The 20315-nt window shown below is 35.4% G+C and overlaps 2 protein-coding genes across 3 annotated transcripts in view; one reads left to right on the top strand and one right to left on the bottom strand.

The window, feature by feature from the left end:
* LOC113230766 (angiogenic factor with G patch and FHA domains 1) overlaps positions 1-17031 on the bottom strand; it is a 55109-nt gene extending 38078 nt beyond the window's left edge. Inside the window, exons 1-8 of one of the 2 annotated variants that reach the window (XM_026464850.1) lie at positions 16717-17031; positions 15873-16031; positions 14939-15017; positions 13895-14061; positions 13229-13357; positions 12269-12374; positions 11509-11713; positions 10660-10759 (exon numbers count right to left, since the gene is read on the bottom strand). In XM_026464850.1, coding sequence (XP_026320635.1) covers positions 10660-10759; positions 11509-11713; positions 12269-12374; positions 13229-13357; positions 13895-14061; positions 14939-15017; positions 15873-16031; positions 16717-17013 — 1242 coding nt within the window. In that variant the 5' untranslated portion in view covers positions 17014-17031. Of the gene's footprint in view, positions 1-10659; positions 10760-11508; positions 11714-12268; positions 12375-13228; positions 13358-13894; positions 14062-14646; positions 14885-14938; positions 15136-15872; positions 16032-16716 lie in introns of those variants that run through there. The other variant, XM_026464851.1, reaches the window with a different exon arrangement.
* A 1311-nt stretch (positions 17032-18342) lies between these two features.
* Positions 18343-20275, top strand: LOC113231077 (DNA replication complex GINS protein PSF3). The gene is made up of 3 exons (XM_026465244.1): positions 18343-18518; positions 18597-18865; positions 19918-20275. Exons 1-3 carry the CDS (start codon positions 18428-18430, stop codon positions 20140-20142), a joined length of 585 nt encoding a protein of 194 aa, XP_026321029.1. The 5' UTR covers positions 18343-18427; the 3' UTR covers positions 20143-20275.
* Positions 20276-20315: the final 40 nt, after the last annotated feature.

Here is a 20315-nt window from a genome sequence, read left to right as displayed (position 1 = left end):
GGTAAACGACACGCCTGTCCATAACAGTTGCAGTGCCACTCAGAGCATTAAATCGCAAAGATTTGAGGTACACTGCCTTTGCGCTGATCATCCTGAAACATATGTAATTTCACAAGCACCCTTATCGTTCAAAATCGGAACGTAGTAATGCTCACATTACTGCTTGGCGGCAGAAATAAGTAAGGTGGCAGTACTTTCCTGGATGAACTCTTTCACAAGGAGCTCTACTGCTACTAAAATTAATGGCCTGTAACTTTACTTCAAATATTAACTTTGTGACGATGTGACCTCCTTACATCGTCATCCCATCTTTTATAAAAAGATCGTCTTTTCTCCGGTTCCTGGCTCCTCGTTTTTGAATTTTCAATCGTTCTATAATAATTCCATTGCCTCGCTATTGTTTTTGTTTCGTTCCATCGTCACTCTTTGCCCTTTCTCGTTAATTTTTTGAATCGTTTACCAGTTACCAAAAACCTCTTGTGCGATAATCATTTTAAAGATCACAAATATTAATAAAACGGGAATAATATTTATAAAACTGGATTTACTACTTTTTCTTTACCCTTTGAATTTTGAGCTTTAAACGTACTAAGCAAGATGTATAGAGGCTGCGGAGGCTAAGACTACTACTCTCCTGCTACATTACAATCCTACTACTACAGTACCAGTAGCGGTACACGCTTTCAACTTTATATCTAAAAAGGCAACCTTTTAATTGCAGAAGCACACTGACGAGTGACAAAATTTAACATACAAAGTGGTCAACAATGCAATCGTCTATTTCTGTAAAAGTTGAAAACGACTGAAGGTTAAACTTAACAAACTAGTAATTATATTTTAACAATGTACGTATATACCTACATCTGTACGTGTAGTTGCTTTCCGTGAAATGTTCACGCACCTTGGTACAAGTGTAAAGTCAACATGTACCACGTTTCAAGTGGATAACGATGACCACTCAACTGACATTATGCTAATACCGATACGAAAACACAGTATCTTGACACATAAGGGTACGTACAGATCTGGCGAATGCGCCTCAAATGCGCCTGTTTGCAAAGACTCGCGAGCTGTACACGAGCATTACGTGGTGCGATCTGTTCGCGCGCCGCTCGTGCGCCACATGTAATAACGTGTAATTACCGTGATCGCGGCACATTCGCCAGATCTGTAAGCACCCTTACAGACAATGCGCTTGTATGAATGGGAATTCACACCACGATTTCGATGTTGGAAAGAAGTTAAAAAACGAAATTTGGGATAGTCTTGACGTTACTTAGAACATTGACGGAAAAGTGACACAAGAAGTTAAATATCAATGATACGCATTATAACATCGGGTTGGAATGGCCGCCTGGTGATGGTCTAAGGGAACATCACGGATCGTTGACCCCGTGACTCTTTATGCGTCATGTCTCAATTGCCAAATTCCTTCGTAAACAACAACTGAAATTATGTTAGATTTGCGGTGTTTTAACGAGAAAAGAAAGTGTTTGGAGTGTCCAGGAATTACGTGTGAATACAAAAGAAAATAAGTGTATATATGTCCACATTTACATTTTATCAATTATAAAGTGACAAATAGGAAATGAAACTATTTTTCCGGATTTAAATCGCGTATATTTGTTTTTTCAAACAAACCGACGTTTCGGGCCCTTTACAGGTCCCATGGTCACGGTCATGGTCATGGTCAAAAAACAAATATACGCGATTTAAATCCGGAAAAATAGTTTCATTTCCTATGTGTAACAATCGCGAAAACCTAAGAACTCGATATAAAGTGACAAATTTTAGCGAACACTAGTTGTTCACAAAGAAGTTTACTACATCGTCCATCTCTCGGTAACTCTAAAGTGTTGAAGGGTAATTTATTCACCTGTTGTTTAAAATGAAAAATAGGAGCACGTTTGACCGCAAGCTCACTTGATGTTCAGCGGCGATACGATTGAGGATGTGACAGTATAATGATGATACAGTACAATTATACGCGTTTGTCTAAAAAATACCTGTCCATTCTAATATGGAATAATCCGAAATTGTAGACAGTGTATTCCATTTCTTTACCATGCCCTTATATATTGGTCAAGTACATAAGAATAACTTAATACACAAAAGTTTATTATTTTTTTAACTGCCTCGGCGGCCAAACGGTTACCATGCCGGACTGCCACGCAGAGGCCTCAGGTTCATATCCCGGGCCGGGAAAAATATTTGTATGGCCTACATTTATTTTCCTCGTGAGTTTAGGTGTAATTTGTATATGATGTGTCCCCATGGCACCCGCGGCATAGGGTTTCCCTATTGCGGGGCTATGTTGAAGTGTGTGCGTTATTATTTTGCGATTTGGTAGCGGTCAATATAGTAGAAATACTTTTTTTTTTTCAAATAATAGTAATAACAATGTAAATGTAAATGTACAAAAGACAAGAGAAACAAAAGACATCATAAATTTGCATGAATCAACTTTTATATTGCAAGCAGCTTCTGTGGCAAAAGACTACATATGTCATTCCCACCACAGCATGCAGTCACGATAAAAGACCTTTAAGGTAACGAACACGGGTAATGAAAAAGTAAACGTTTTTTGAAAAGACCAATAAATCGTAAATAAAGATGCTAAAAAAACGATGAATACTCAATCAACTAAGTAATAACTAGTCTCGGAACTACTCGGAAGTCGCAAAAATAAATCTCCCAAGATAGATGAAGTGCAATAAATAAGCGCAAAGTGAGCGCAGTGATGAAATATTAAATGTGGGCTCATAACACGGCCCGTTCCCGTTACCGCACGCTGCGCGCTGGCAATTTCGCCATTTGTCCGGGGTCTGCGGCGAGATGCATGGCATGTTATGGGTTAAATACAAAAAAGGGGTAATCTTTGATGTATCTCTTAGAATGTCAAAATATTTTTAAAACAATGTGGTGCAACTTCTTTAAAATACTGCAGGGCCATGAATGTAGACCTATCTACCTAAAACTTTAAGCGACTGTTAGACTGTTGCGCCAGTTTTTACTTTGGATTTTGGAACCAATTTTTCTCCTTATATAACAGGAAAAGCATAATTTGTACTTAGATACACATACCAGCATTTGAGTTCATAAACAATAGCACAGATGTTTTTGTAATTTTACTTTGAAGTAGTCCCACGTAAAAGTAAAGTAACTAAACTTTTTTATAGACAATATGCATATCATAAAGAACCCTGGGTAAATGTAAAGATATCTCATATTCAAACATTACCCGTGCCAATAGACGAGGTTTTCCAGTGCAACTTAGTTGTACCAGCATGGCCAGTCGCGTGTTTTACACATCATAAAACTTAACTTGTATGCTACGAGCGGATATCACTGATATTATTATGTATAGGTACTACGAAAGATTTTTTAAATATTTTAACCTTTATTGTATCTTTGCTTATTACCATTACGGATGGTTATGCAAACTTTGACCATACCCCATTTTGCGCACAAGTGCAATATACAGTCTTTGACATTTATTTTTTTTTTCGTAACAATAGACAGGAGTATGTGTGTATTTGCTAAAACATTCATACAACATTGACTTTGTGTACAACATAATTAACGCAGACACTCAACATAGCCCGGGAACCCCTGTGTCGCGGGTGTCATGGACTCACACATAGACAACCACAAATTACACCCAAACTCACGAGAGAAATAAATGTAGGCCATACAAATATTTCTCCCCGCCCGGGAATCGAACCTGGGAACTCTGCATGGCAGTCAGGCACAGGTAGTTATTCTAATTCTAATTTCTTATTTAAAAGTTTGCAAACACAACAAAACTTAGATTTAACAAAATAATACGTCCTGTACCCTGAATTGTACCGGTTTATATGCTCGGGCAGTCGTATCTAGTAATTTAGTTTAACGTCGTGTCTTGCACGTCGTAATTCAAGTTGAACGAGCGCTTGTCATATTGGGCACATCATGGGTTATTACCGTATTTACATTGATTACGGCTTGATACAGTCTGATTACGGCTCGATTATGGCCCTGATTACAGACGTTATCTTACACAGACCTTATCATCAGGCGGGTTATTTACTGCATAAACTCTTGCCGCATTTAGATTTAATAAACGGTAACGTTTAATAAGTTGATTCTTCAATACTCGCTACAGAAGTCACTTAATGCAAGTTTAGTGCACATGCACGCCGTAAAATATATGTTTTAAAGAAACCTACAATTATTTTCTTTCAAAAGTACAGCTATAAAATTTTAATTTTACCAAAAGCATCCCAAAAGCTCTCTGGTTTAACTGCGGAGGTACCGAGGAGGCGCGGAGGTACTGACGAGGTGATTGCGCATGTTCAGAAGAACAGGGTACGTGATATTACGCTTACACTAAATTTTCATTTATATTTATTTCACAATTTAAAGAATATTGAATTGAACTAAGTTTTCACTTCACTATAACATTTATAATCAATCAATCTCAATGGAAATTGCAATACAAATATTTTATGTTGAATTACTCATTTTCTTCAAGGTCCTATAACCAATACGATCTTTGCATTAAACATTGCATGAAAACTTTTAAAATGCACTGTCGTTTTAAGACCTGATTTATAGTATTCCGACGATCGTAGGACCCGAATTGAAATGGTATTATTAAAATTAAATCCTTGTCCGAATGATGGATGGAAACATCAAAGTCCCTTTCGGAGGAAAAACTTTGAATGACTCAAATAACCCTGGCATTTTTAAAGTTGACAAGTTAGTATTGGAACCTGAAATGATATCGCTAATATTGCCTTCTGACATCGATATTTGTGTTGAAGGAAATTATTTATTTAAATTCCGCAAAATGTGGAGGGTCCATATCTAAAATGTCAGACTTTTTAACACATTAATAAAGTGTGACAAATGACTAATTATAATCCAGTTTATTTAAATTAGAGGTTTGACTTTTTTGGGCCAGAGATAAAAGATTTGTTTTAAACATATTCTTTTATCTAAGGAATTCTTAAAGGTCGCATTTGGTCAACATAGTCGTGTTGTTTTCCTGTTATTAATATAGACCGTCGTTTTTTACTTACAGACCATCGAGAAGTACACGTTTGGGGCAAGATGTAGTGTTTGCTTGTTTGGAATCAAAGAGACATGATTTTCATGTACGTTTCATTCCGCCCATTGCAGATGATAAAGACAACGAAAAAAACCAAATATTTGCGGAAGCGGCTCAGAAAGGGAATAATATATAGGGTATGACAGAAACGCTTAAAGGACATGAGCAGAGTCGTCTACTAGGGTATTGCATTCCAGTTGCACTGCGATCGCTAAACCTTAGGGCGCGTTCCCATTAAATCGTGACGACAGATAGTCGTGTAGTTTAGTGTCGTGGTTTGTACAGGGTGGGGCAACATAACTTCCTTTTTTCAGAACTTAATAAAACACATTGTATGAATCAGAAATTCTGTATTTGGTTTTTATAATGTAGGAACATATTTAAAGTTTTGTTTTACTCAGTTTTGAAGATCAAATCAGGTAGGTGACGTCTCCCATTCTCCATACACTGCGTAAACCGATTTCTGGCGCTTGTCATGACTCTTGCCAGCATAGCAGGGGTTATGTAGGCAATTTCTTCCTGGATGTTCGTCTTCAAAGCTTGTAGGGTCCTTGGACGGTTCACATAAACACGGGATTTCAAAAAACCCCATAGAAAAAAGTCACAAGGGGCCAAATCGGGAGAGCGAGCCGGCCACTCCAAATCGCCCCTAATGGAGATGAGGCGCTCTGGGAAGTGTTCCCTCAAAACAGCCATCGATGCTCTTGAAGTGTGAGCCGTTGCACCGTCTTGTTGGAACCAAATGTCCCCTAAGTCCAACTCATCAGCCGTGGGAAAAAAAAATCCTCTAACATGTTTACGTACCGGTCTGAATTCACTGTCACCGTAACTTCATTTTCCTCAAACAACCAGGGACCAATAACTCCAGCAGACGAAATTGCACACCACACTGTGATTTTAGGTGAATGCAAAGGCCTTTGATGCAATTCTCGAGGATTGTTGGCAGCCCAGTAACGCATGTTTTGTTAGTTGACGGATCCACACAAATGAAAATGGGCTTCATCATTAAAAAAAACAGTAGTGTCCTCAGGAACGATTTCGAGAAGAATCTCACACGCGTTCCTCCGAGATTTGAAGTCACGTTCAGAAAGTTCCTGCACAATCGCCATCTTGTAAGGATGGAAATGAAGATCATCATGAATAATTCTCCTCAGGGAACGATTGGAAAATCCAAGGGCAGACGCATGTTTTCGCCTTAATAGCCTTTTAATAGGCCTATTTTCCAGCAGAGCCTACACGGTAAAAACAGATTACTTAGAAAAAGACAAAATTCTTTTTATGAAGACAAATTTATTAAATCCAACAAAACGATCTTCTCCCTATAGACGCTAGAGAATAATTACTTGATAATAGTAAAAAAACGTCTCAAAAGTGTATTTTCGTTACAAGACAGAAATATTTAATCCAAGAGCAAATTAATTTACTTCAAGTCACAAAGCCACTCTAGATTCAACAAAATATTTATTTGTTACTAGAAATGTCCGATTTTGATTTGAAAAAAAAAAAGAATGAAAAATTGAGAGGTACTTAATTATTTGACTGAAGATTTATGTTTTCGAATATCAAAAAGGATAAATTTACAGGGTTATGGACCCAACAGTGCCAAACCTTAAAGTAGCAGAAATAGGATGGAAATATGGAATCTTCTCAAATACTTAAGGACCATCCAGTACCGTATAAACGCTACAGAGCGGCAGAAAGCACTAACAATCCCAAATATATGAGATGACTTTATACTATTGAAGTTAACAAAACGATAGCGCGTTTCAGAGTACATCTAATGCCATCTAGCAGTGGCGTGATGGAACTAATTGCATGTTATACTTGTTACAAGTGTAGTTTGATTTCATGCTGTAACCAAATTTCTTAAATTATGACTATAAAGAACACCCTAACAAACTAGAGATACTACGTATTGTTTCTTTGGATAAATGACTGTTTATGATTTTTATGATTACAAGCACAAGTAAAAGTAATCGTTACCGCTTGCGCCTTCGGCGACATGTCACGACAAGATTGACTATGAAAACGCAACGAAATGTTGCTTTAAGAATATACTCTAGAATTTAGAATATTAATCTGAATAGCAAACTACTTCTTTTTTTGATTAAGAATATATTTTCTTAAAATACACCCAAGAAATTTTGAATTCATTTAAGATTATTTAAATTTGATGTAAGAGGTAAAAATTTCTTGATATAAGTAATGTCCAATTAATTGATTAGAAATGAAATAAAATCTTGAAGTGAACGTATTTGTCTCAAAGTTAGAATAAAGTTAAGAGTAAAATTGTATTAGAAAAAGATAAGCAGTATTTTTGTAGTGACAATATTTTATTACTTTTAATAAATATTTTTTCAGAATTAGCAAATATTTTGAGAAATTGCTCTTTCTTATTAGTAGAAATCCTTTTTTTCTGTGTATGTCGAACGGTGGATAAATAAGTTGTGGTATGATAAGTGGAATATACAACAATATCCAAGTATGCGTTTTTTTCAAAAGACCGAATATGGAATATGTAAGACAATAACACTAATTACCCGGTTTCAAATTAGGGAATTCCCTAATTTCGTACCAAGATAACAGTTTTACAAGTTAAGAAATATTAACACTCAGAATAATAAAAAAAAAACTATAGCGTTATTTCGTCTGGCCAGACAGACAAATAATTACGATGCGACGTCACCGTCTGGACAGTAATGGCGGGGCAGCGCCTAACGTGCGCATCAAAAACGAAGAGCGCGCAAATTGTTTTAAATGGGCAGGTAAGCCCACGCGCCCGCGCTGCCTGATCTACAGAATACAGATTTGGATGTAAATAGTGCAAAAAGAATTTTGGATTTAGGGTATCGAAGATAATATTAATATCTGCACAATTATAAAATGACGTAAATATCACTTAACTATAGTAGTATTGGTTCGGAGGGCAAGAATATAGGCATGTATTTTTATTATAACTATGTATAATTATTATCTAATAAAAATTTATGGGAAAATTTTACGTACAAGTTTTTTTTTCGAAAATAAAAAATAAAAATCCTTTTCATTGACAATTTTTTTCCTTCACATTTTTTTCCGAAAATCGTTAAACAGATACTTGTATTTCTTATCATCTAAATAAAACTACTCAAGCGAATACGTGACTGCACAGAACCCTCAAAATTTAAACAATGCTTGACATTTGAGGCCCGATGTTTCCCGCAAGGTTAAAGATATCTGCGGTCGCGACTAATTACTCACGTCAAACTTCAAATGGAGACATAATTCATGTCAGATACCTACTTTTGAATCTTGTCAAATGACCATACTACGGCCACGGTAAGGTGATATTATTTTAAACACCTAAAAAAATTAAATAATATAATAACATATACAGTAAATATATATATCATTTCTTAACTTCCTTTGAGTATTGTAAAAAACGAATAGAGGCTAAATGCTTAAATACGCAATAGAACTTCTCGTCGTGTATTAAATAAAAGGTTAACTGTGTAAAATGATCGCAAACCGTCTGCCAAATTTAATCATCATATCTTAGCCGCCATATATATGGCCTAAACACTCGCCTGAAAGAAGACCCGAAGAAAGAATAGTTGATGTTGTTGATTGATTGATTGACATATTACTGTTTACTGTTGTTGAAATACTGCTCCAGAGTAATAATATAAACAAATAAATATAGTATATTAGAGATCACCTCGGAATAGTCGTGTACAAGACAATCAAACTCAAAATTGATATATAATTGATGTACTTTCGACTCTGACCGCATGGCTAACGACTTAATGCTAACTAGTGACTGCCTGTCGACGATGTGATTTTGATACTTTTTTCTGTTATGTCAAGTGGACCGTGCCGAATAATAACGTTGAACGGAGAACCCCCAACTTTTCACAGCTTCACAGTATTTGGAGATTAAGGTGAAGTAAGATCTAAATTAGCAGTTTTGACGTATTTCGAACACAAGGAAAATCGGCTTTCGTATTAAAATATACGAATTCAGCTTGTTTTTTTTTTTAATTGATAACGAAAACAAAAGGTACAGGCAATGAACTATGTGATCCGAAATACAACTGACTAAACTTCCCTCGAATAAAACACAAAGATCCGTAAAATTTTAATTTTTCATATCGTCGCCTTACTTTTTCAAACTCGTGTCTTAAAGCACAAGTTACTGAAATGCAAAAAAATTGATTGTACATACAAATTTTGCAGGGTCACATTTCCTTCATATTCACACACTGGCTTTTACCTATTCTTAAAGTAATGCATCCAAATTAACACTCTTGATAAGAAATTTAAAATAAATTCTTGTCTATAAAAAAAATAATTATAAGATACGAGTTTACGAGAGTGTCGATATTCATCTACGGAAAAATCAGTTTCGTTCGTTTGTTATTAAAGATATTTCAATGGAACTTTTCTCTCTCGTGTTCCGTAATAAATACGTTAGGAACCTATGGGATAATTTTACAGCAACAGAATATATTTTATTTCTAAAAGGCAAATGTTTAAATATCGTGCAATGAATCTCTCGTTACCATTTCGCTTTAAGCAAGAATATCGCGACACCCTTCATAGAAATAATCAGATAGATTTTGCAATTAGATTTCTTTACCTGTAGAAGAAATCCGCTGACTGCAGGTTAAGAAATAGTTTTACAATATCGAGAATACACCAGTTACAAAATAGTAATGCGAATTTACAATTCCACAAAAATATTAGCATGGAGTATCAATTCATACATATTAACTTTAGCACATATTTAAAACTGTAGATGGCGATTGAATAGAATAAAAAATACAAAGTATTCAATCTCGAAAATTTGAGAATACATTAATACATTTGATACTGTTATTTAGTATGTCATAGAAAATATAAAAAAAGAAATGCAAAACTATTTAAATAACATTTTAGGAATGTTCCATTGAAATTTATTTACAATAAATTATGATAATTGATGAAAACAGTAAACTGTGAAAATAGACAACAAATCAAACGTTTGTCAATTTGTTAGTTTGCAGTTAATTTTTAATATACATATATATATATATAGTAATTTTTATAATATAATAAAAATAGATGGCATTTCTTTAAATTTCTTCTCGAAACTATGGAACGTTTTAGCTCTGATTTCTACTTTACAATATCAAAAGTACACACATAGCTTCTTTGTGATTTTGTTATATGTTATTGTAAATATAATCAATGCCTGAAAAAGAGCACAATAAGTATAGATTTAGTAACCTATATACTAAACCAATAACAGCAACCTCGACAAAAAATATAATTGCTGCCATCTGTTGGCTTTTTCGAATACTAGTACAATCGCATCGCGGGTACCACCTATTGATCAGCGTTAAGAATCAAACTAAGTGGAGTTACGGGTGCGATGTCATATGATGATGTAATATGTCATATATTTGTATGAGATGGGTATCTGTACTAATATAGTACATTACATTGGCTACGATGTTAGTAACAATCTATAAAACACAACTTACGCAAGGAAAATGTAAAATGCGACACGATCTCGATCGTACAAAAAGACAATACAAAGTACTCACGGGTTCTGTATCTCCCTGACTATCCTTGCCGAGTCCTTCTCCCTTCGACCAGCCCATCTTCTCCAGAAGTTTGAAACCTTTGTTCTCCGGAGCTATGGACCTGTCAACGAAATGACCGGTTCGCAAATTTATGTCTGTAGATAGTGGCTACTCTTTCTATGAGTGCCTCTACCATGAGTTTGCACAGTGACAGTCTACAGAAAATACTACACATTTTTAACCGACTTCAAAAAAGGAGGACGTTCTCAATTCGACTGTATGTTCTTATTTGTTTATTTTTTGTATGTATGTTACGCGATAAGTCCGGTATTTGTGAACCGATTTTCATGATTCTTTTTTTTGTTGGAAAGGGGGTACTTCCATAGTGGTCCCATTTCATTTTGAACAAAATCATCCACCTTTAAGGGTGCCTGTACACGCGTGAAGATTCATTTTTATAAATAGCGCCTAACTTTAATTTAGGAGCAATTATTTTAATGGTTGATTTTGCTATTTCTCCAATTCAAGGCGTTTTTCTCTCGATATACTTTGAGTAGTGAGAACCGATTATTATTATCTTCAGTGTCAAGTCCCGTATAGTAGTGAACTAGGGGATATTTCAGTAAAACTTAGCAAATAGACGTAATTCCACGTACTTCTGAGGTTGGTTTCTTTAGTACTCTGTATTGAGATTATTCTACGGTAAATTGTACAGCGCCCCAGTTGTCACAAGATGAAGTAACAATTTGTAAACTCATGGTAAATGGCCAGTTCAGTCTGACTGTTTATTGGTTTGAATAATACCATACATATTCACATATGTATGGTATTGGTAATGGAGGTAAAATGTATGTAATTGACAAAACTAACGTTTCAACATCTGTGCTCTGTGTTTTCTCGGAATGGTGCGTAGATCCCACAGTTTCCCTTCGCGCCTTAGCGCGATCGTTGTATGTCCCTTCTTCGATCATGAGTGGCTCGGGCGCATATTTGTTCTTCAAACGAGCTAGTTCGAGTTGATGCTGTTTTTGAACGCTGCATGTCCTGGTGTAGGCTGCCTTTTCTTTTTCTTGTGCTATAAGAATATAGCTTCTTAAAGCTCGATAAATCGAGGGTGACGTGAAAGGTAGTGCCTACCGTCATTGAAAAAGCTCCTGAGGAATATCATGCTCGCCGTATATCGTTACAATGTTTCATGCCATATTAGGCTAAAGTTTTGGTGATGGGGCGAATCGGGATTTTAACAAATGAACGAACCCTTATGTTGTGGATATTCCAAGGATTCGCATGAAGCATTTCGCTTCCACAATTATACAATATAAGCTTTACATATCTGGAAAGTATTCGACACCTATGTGACTTATTCCCCGATCACTATAACTTGGGCATTTTCAAGACGAGAGTGGGAAAGCATTATTTAGGTGTGCATGCTCCATTGTCGACTTCGTCGTCACTTTCCGTCAGGTGAAATAGAAGTCAAAATGTACACTTATATATTTTATAAAAAAATATTAGTTTACATATCGACTGTGAACTGGCAACCGGTACTATCCCAATTTTGACAACTTTACCGGTTGCCAGTTCACAGTCGATATTTATGTTTATTTATACACAAAAGGTATTATCTTACTTTCCATAAGCAGTCCGGGTTCGCAATGTCCACACGTGTCGTTCCCCGGATGTATGTGACAGAGCAACTTGGTTTCCCCTAGTTGTATTATACTGCCATGCACAATCTGAAAAGATTTCAATGCAATGTGCCAAACGGTGTGGTTACACTGATAACCGGGTCCGAAATTAGAGAATCCCCTCTAGATACCATGAGTACCAGAGATGCAGAATGCATTCCAGGTCACTACACAGAACACCCAGACTAGTACCTAACTAGAAAACGTCATTTCTCAAATTGACTCTACCGGGTAAAGAAGCCGGGTATCGTTGGGCCGACGAGACCGTCAAATATAAGCTCCCCAGTTTCAGCATGATATAAATGTGAAGTTTTTTTATGATACCAAGTGGCGGGCCGAACACGTGCGCCTGGTGGTAAGCGACACGCCTGTTTATAGGTGATCCAATGCAACTTAGAGCTTTAAACTTCAAAGATCTGAGCCCGTCACCATGAGACACAAATTGATAAGTCCCATGTGCCTGTAATTTCACCAGCACCCCTCGAAATGGAACGCAGTAATGCTCACATTACTGCTTGGCGGCAGAAATAGGTATGGTGGTAGTGCTTCCTTGGACGAACTCTTTTACAAGGAGATCTACTGCTACTAATCGTTATCGAATCAAGATCGTCAACATAGCTGGTAGAATAAGAAAGCTAAAGTGGCAGTAAGCTGAATTTATCTGTCGAAGAACTGACAACCGATGGGGGAAACGAGTTCTTATAAGTAATGTATGTATTGGTATCTAGAGGTATTATCTATTATTCGATCACCTAACATGATATCGCAAACAAAAAATCAGTTCTAAGACTACAAAATACAAAATTGTTCACGATTAAAATCGTTTGTCTTTGTAAAAACAATTCTAGCTATATAATATAATATAACTAACTATTTATAATCAAGGTAGACCTTTGACTCACTTCCATAGGGTCACTGACGACCTGACTCTGTGACATCTGCAAACCGTTGAGTAGCGTTCCGTTTTTCGAGCCGAGGTCTGTCGCCATATACATACGACGCTCCATGTCGTATTTAATGTCCAAATGATTCTACGACAAAATTATATTAAATATTTCACATTTGCACCAAAATATTTGTCATCTGATACGAGATAGGATAAGAATTGACTCGCTTTGCCTACCATCTCACAACAACATTTCTAAATTTGCCTATTGAAAGCATAACAATCAAATAAATAATAAATATTAGACAACATCACATATGTTGCTTTGATTCCAAAGTAACTAAAGCACTTGTGCTATGGTAGTCGGAAACAACGACGGTAGCACAACACTCAGACCCGAGACTATATAGAAAAGTTAGTTTTCTACACTGACCCGGCCGGGAATCGAATCTGGGACCTCATAGATGGCGACACCATGGAAACCTGTATGCAAGCCGCTCGACCACAGAGATCGTCAAAATACGCATTAATAATAACTATCACAATTCACGTCACTTAGCATATCACATGCAGCGTAGTAAACAAAATTAGCCTCTATGCAAAGGTTTTCACTTTTTAAAATTGAATATCTGGGCTGGGAAATGAACACATATTGCAGTATTTCACAATATCACATACTTACTCTCGACACATTTTGTTCTTTCAAAAGTATAGTATGCTGATTCCCCTCTCTGCCGATGGTGCCTCCATCCTTAGTGACGAGGAACAGACTGCCTACTTTCAGTTTGGATAGGTTTGTTTCGCGCACAATGATGCGCATGCACGGAGGGTGGTGTTTGGCTACAGTATCTGTGTTCAAAGACAATACCTATAACTTAAAATCAAAATATTTCTTTTTATAATGTCAAGTGAAGGGACGTACAATTCGTGCGCCTGATGGTAAGCTACCTTATGGTAAGTCCATAGCAGTCGCAGTGCCACTCAGCGCTTTAAATCGTAAGGATCTGAGGGACACTGCTACTGTGCCTGTCACCCTCAGACAGGTTGACAAGTCCCATGTGCCTATAATTTCACCAGCACATTTACCTTTTAAAACCAGAACGCAGTAATGCTGATATTCCTGCTTGGCGACAGAAATAGGTAAGGTGGCAGTACTTCCCTGGACGAACTCTCACACACGGACGAACACAAGGAGAAAAGATCTGTTGACTAGAGTTGTTCAGATTGGTAACGAGCTTGGTACAGTTTGCAGCTCTAGTTCTATAACTATTCACAATATTCGATAATGCAGAGCTGTAGCATACCAATGATTCGAATATAACGCGTGACGCATGTGTCGAGCTCTATACAAATATGTCTGAGTTGCTAACATGGTTAAGAAATTCATCCTTATTATACTATAAGCACATGTAGACACCCAAGCACCCAATTTACCATCATCGCTAGCAGTAGCTGTACTAGCATTTGATTCTTCATCCGATGAGTTTTCACTCTCAGTATCACTGCATTCCCCATCTTCCATTTCTTCTTTCACCTCTACATTTTCCGTTTCATTGTTTTCTTTATTTTTTTGTAGAGACACATCTTTGTCTTTTTCTTCGCCATCTTTTGTAGGACTTTCTGAAGTTTGCTTGTCAGATTTTTTCTTCTTTTTAGGCTTGGGTTCTTCTTCCTGTAATATACAGTATAATGTTGGTATTGGACAATAACTGGGTACAGTATTTACCTAAGGCGGTATGGCCTCGAAGTGAGACCTGAGAAAGATTCTTGGTTAATTCATCTATGTCTTCTTCTGTCTTCCCGGCCTGAAATGTAAGAAGGTGATATTTAGAAATGGGGTTCATTGTTTAAAATGCACAAATGGATATATTATGAAAATGCTGTGTATGTTCAAAATTGTTTAGTCCTTTTTATGATATTATTGGGTGCTATCTCACAATTGTCATTGGTGTCGGTTTCAGGTTAATACAAAGTAAACTTAATTACACTTCATTATATAAATCACTTTCGTAATCAGTAAGAAAAGGACAAAAGAAATAATTTCCATTGAAAACTGTAAAATTAGGAACTCCTTACATCTACTTCTGATGCAAATGTAATGTTATGTTCTGTCCATTTTTTTGCCATTGCCTCAAATGTACAATATTAATCATAATGATAGAACAATTAGTCCAGTAGGTTTTGAGAAAAATAAATGCAAACTCTTTTAATTTTTTTAATCAGTTATGACCAATTAACAATACTGAATGGCATAATTAGCAAAATATTTATCACACTGTTAACACAATAGTGTATTAACTGAAAAAGTGTCTTCTTTCAGAATCAATGAAAAGCTCACTCCCCGTGAAACATCATTATTTATGCACAGGATAAAGTTTATTACAGACATCTAAGTAATTTACTACTTGCCAAATATATTTCAAAATAAAAGTGAAAAAAAAAAAATTTTTATATTTTTGAGTAGGCAGTTTTGGCTAGATCTAGCTCCCATAAAGTTTGTCTCGTTTTGACTTAAGTAGATATCTTTTATTTGTTACTTACAACAGTCTAATATTGGTTTTATTCACGAATCAAATGTCACATTCAGCAATTATATAAACTTGAATTTCACATATTTTAAATTACAACACTATTGTAATAGCAGAGTACCAATAGTATACCTTCTTATGTTTTCTAGCCTTTCTCTTATTGTGAGCGATCAAAGATGCATTTGCAGCCAGTGCACTTTGGTCAGGGTAAGAGTGGAAGACAAATTCCTTTTTATCTTCTGAGTAGTAGTAGTAACATCCTGTGTCTGTGTGGTAGTATAGGCCTAGCTCCTGTAAACACATAACATATTTTTAATAAACAGAGGAACTTCTAACAAAAACCTTTTTATATAACATCTTTGATGCCGTAACATAGGTGAAAACCATAAAGAATTAAACTACTAAAGCACAAATACAATTTATTTTAAAATTATCTCATAAAAACTCAAAAAACTGCTGCACCTGAGACCATTCATTGCTAATTCAAAACACAAATTTTTTGTCTTATGCACAAATTCTATCAAAAGTCAAATTCCTAGCACAAGTTGTGATTTATTAGTGATTTTTATTTATAAAATTAATTACAGTAATTAGCAAGAATAATAATAATAATAATAAAACAATAACATGACAAGGAAGACAATATTTATGAACAGCTGACCTCTCATTCATTCTTCTCGCAAAGCATTATACCATTGCTTAAGACGTTTTTCCATCCCCATATATAACACATTCAGTTTTATCAGACGAGTGCATTGATTTGAGCCAGTATATATTAGATGATTTAATTGCCTTTGCCCAGCAGTGGGACATAATGGGTTAATTAGTAATAATAATAAGTCAGGAGGTGGAAAAAAAATGGTAGGTCTAAGCATAACAGTAGCGTAAGTACATAAAAATGCAAAAACAGTGATGTCAAGCATACCCTGTAATTGGTACTCAATATATGATGGAATAAATATAATAAGATACTTACTGAATTATAATAGTATCCAGTCTTATAATCATAATACATGCCGGCTGATTCAACATACACCATTCCAGATTGCTGAAGAGCACTCTGAGCCACCTCTTTAACTTGGTCAGCTATACTCTTGCCTTCTTCATTATTGTTAATATTCCATACAGTCTCTTCTTTTAATACTTTATTATCTGTGGTCATTTTAGTGCTAGAGTCACTAGAAGTTGAATTGGAATGTTGTTCTGTTTGAGTAGAAGAACATTTATGTAGTTTGTTTTGATTTTCTATTGAACCAGGTTCATTACTTTGCATAGTTTCTACTTTAACGCTAGGCATAATTGAATCTGAGTTACTGTTATCAGTGCTTGTAGCTCTTCCTCTGATGATGTTCTCCTGAAAAATGTTTTTGTTTTATTTTATTTTATTCTTTAGGGAAACTAAATAATAATGAAAGTTTCTAAATAAATGGCAGTACCGATATATTATTCATACAATGCACGCAGTATATATACATATTATTCAGAAAATCGCTAGAATTGTTTAAAATGTTTAAAACAGTAAATTTGTTTGTAATACACACAAAATAATAGGTTCGATAACCCTTTACACAAACCATTTTCTTCAAATTTTGTTGCATTTCCCTTATGAGTCGCATTTTCTTCTTGATATTATGTTGCATTTTCACGATAAGATTGTATATTTCAGGTCTATATTTTAAAGATATGCGAAGTTTCCTCATGTTAGGTTTATTTTTAGGACCTCTTTTTCGACCTTCACTTTTCTTATTACAATTCTCCATTTATACTTGTACTGTGCAGCACTGGCTTATTTAAGAAAAATAATGATAGATTTAACTGATGATGATCAGTTAAATAGTCCCTAAACAACGAAAAATCTTTTTATTCTCCTTATTAATTTATTAGCGGTGCCCTTTTAGGATTTCGCCCATTGGTATCGGGTTTTCCGCTAAGTAATTATAATATGTTTATTTTAATTTTATATTAACGAAGAATCAAAATGTCAATGATAAAAATCTACATCAAATTTATATCTTTTTAATTTGTGCATTAAATTCACATCTTATCTGACATTGACCACAGACGTTGACGTCACGTTCGTCAAGTTGACGTGACGACTGACTGTTTTTGACAATGCATCTTTTAGTTACCAAAATTATTTAATTTTTATTTGTAACAGAACAGTCGATTCGTTTCCCTATTAAGGTATCTCTTACAGTTTATTGCATTTTGTACGTGTCGTCAGAAACGCGCTTTTTGGCAGTTGTTTAAGTATTCATGAAGTATGTTACTGAACAACCTAGACTATGGAAACCAAGCAACAATGACTGCAGCTGTTTTTATATTCTGTAATCTGTGCTTTGACACTGACGATCACCATAATTTTTATATTATTCCAAGAAGCTTGAATATTATTCCTATAAACACTGGCCCAAGCCTATTATAATGGCCGCCGTTAGGGAAATGTTGCATGCTTAGACCTAGTATAGTAGGTATTGTATTATCTGTGCTGAGACTATGGATTTATTTTTTTTCCATACTGTAAGGTTCTATGCATGTAGTTGTCAGTCACTGAAGAAGCGGCAGTGTGGTGATGTTTCTTATACATGCAACCCATTAAAAAAATTGATGACAAAAATCAATTGAGGTTAAGAAATAGGCGCCAAACTGGAAATATTACATTTTCAATGTTTTTGTAGAGATTTATTATGGCACATTCGAATTATTTATCAATTACCGACATCCTAGTAACTAACGAAAAAGTTCCTTGCAAATTTTTACATGATTTGCCGAAAATGGGTGCGTTGGGGTGTACTATACTTTAGGACACCAATTAATTTTATTTATGAGGTGAAAATATTTAATCCTCATTTCCAGGTTTCCTAGACCCATCATGTACAGAAGACGACTTAAGAGCAGGATCTAACGTTGAAATACCGCTCTGGTTAGCGGAATCATTATTTGCAAGAAGACCACCATTAGTTACAGTGGATTTGCCCAAAATATACAAAGATGCATACAGAGAGATCTTAAATGCAGACGCGTGTACAGTGGATATGCACAAATTAGGACAATATTTCTATGAATTGGGATGCTATGTTGCTAAGCATGATATTAAAGGGGAAGTAGCATCAACTTTAGTGAATGTAAGTTACTGCAATAGATTATAAACATGTTACTGCCCCCGTGGCCGAACGGTTACTATTTTACGTAGTTAGTGGCCGGACTGCCACGTAGAGGTCCCAGGTTCGATTCCTGGGCCGGGAGAAGTATTTGTATAAAAATTAATATAAGTATGGTCTACATTTATTTCTCTCATGAGATTGGGTACAATTTGTGGATATCTATGTCCAAGTGACAAAGGGTTTCCCTAGTGCGGGACTATGTTGAGTGTGTGCGTTATTATTATTATTAATTATTTAAGTATTTTACTATTTACTTTTGAATTATGTTTTGTAACCATGAAATTTAAAAATAATTCTAGGATTTCCATACACAACAGGTGTTACTATTCTTTCATTATTAAAACTCCATATAGTCCCACAATTGCTCAAAATTGCAATTATAATTTGTAATTGCAGTCGCAATTAGTTAGCAGATTGCAATTGCAATTAGATGATAGATGTGACAATTTTATAACAGTCCCGTATCCTGTAATCACTCCTCATACCTGATATATTGCATGATTGTTGTAAAAGTTAATAATACTAGCTGGTGCCTATGACTTCATCTGCATAGAATAAATACTTCAAGTAGCCTACTGTACTATACTAATTTTCATAGTTTAATTGGTTCTCTGTACAAACTTTCATCTCCTTTTTCCCTTTTAATATTTATTTTTGTGACAAAAAGTAGCTTATTTCCTTTCTCTAGGTATTTGGTGCAATCGGCTGTCCATAGGCGCCTATTATGCCTATTTCCCCTAGGTAACCGTCTCATCAAAATTGGTTCAGCAGATTAGGCGTTAAAACATAACAGACAGAGTTACTTTTGCATTTATAATATTCGTTTTGGATCTTCTATTTATATCTCATATTTCCTCGCCTGATCCCCTTCTTTCTCCAATACTCTTCTTGATTCCATTTCCAATAAGTTTGTCCTTTTGAAAGACAAAAGTCAAAAACCTTGCAAGTGGCTAAAATGCTAACTGCAAAAAATCAGGGATAATGTAAAAACTTGCATGATACTTATTTTACAGACATTCAGGCAAAGATTCAGAATGCTTCTATCGGCCTGTGTTGCCAATGACTCAATAGCAGCCATGCAACCTCTTTCAGCCAGTGAAAGGCATAGAGCCTCTGATGCTGCAACTACGGAACAAGCTCTGTCGACCTGGTTACAGAGAGGGGATTCTCCTTTGACAACTGCCAATATGGTTGCTAATCATAGAAAACGGAAACGAGCAGAGATGGAAATGTTATAAATAAAGTATGGGCTTAAATAACATTTGTCTTTTTTATTATACATACGCAATATGAACCTTAAACTCATCTATGATATAAACTAAAATGTACGGTACATGAATGTACCACATAATATACTAAATTTATTTTAGTTTCGTATGATTTATGCAACCTAAATATAATAATTTTTTTT

The sequence above is a fragment of the Hyposmocoma kahamanoa genome, unplaced genomic scaffold (genome assembly GCF_003589595.1).
Source record: "Hyposmocoma kahamanoa isolate Upper Pololo Valley unplaced genomic scaffold, ASM358959v1 64, whole genome shotgun sequence".
Classification (NCBI taxonomy): domain Eukaryota; kingdom Metazoa; phylum Arthropoda; class Insecta; order Lepidoptera; family Cosmopterigidae; genus Hyposmocoma; species Hyposmocoma kahamanoa.
The sequence above is the reverse complement of the archived record's forward strand: the minus strand, read 5'-3'. Positions and strand labels throughout refer to the sequence as shown.

What these genes read in the sequence shown, in the direction of transcription:
- LOC113231077 (XM_026465244.1), top strand. Translation starts at nt 18,428, where the DNA reads ATGGCACATTCGAATTATTTATCAATTACCGACATCCTAGTAACTAAC. An exon ending in ACATGATTTGCCGAAAATGG is followed by an intron (nt 18,519 to 18,596) that starts GTGCGTTGGGGT and finishes CCTCATTTCCAG; the next exon opens with GTTTCCTAGACCCATCATGT. An exon ending in TAGCATCAACTTTAGTGAAT is followed by an intron (nt 18,866 to 19,917) that starts GTAAGTTACTGC and finishes CTTATTTTACAG; the next exon opens with ACATTCAGGCAAAGATTCAG.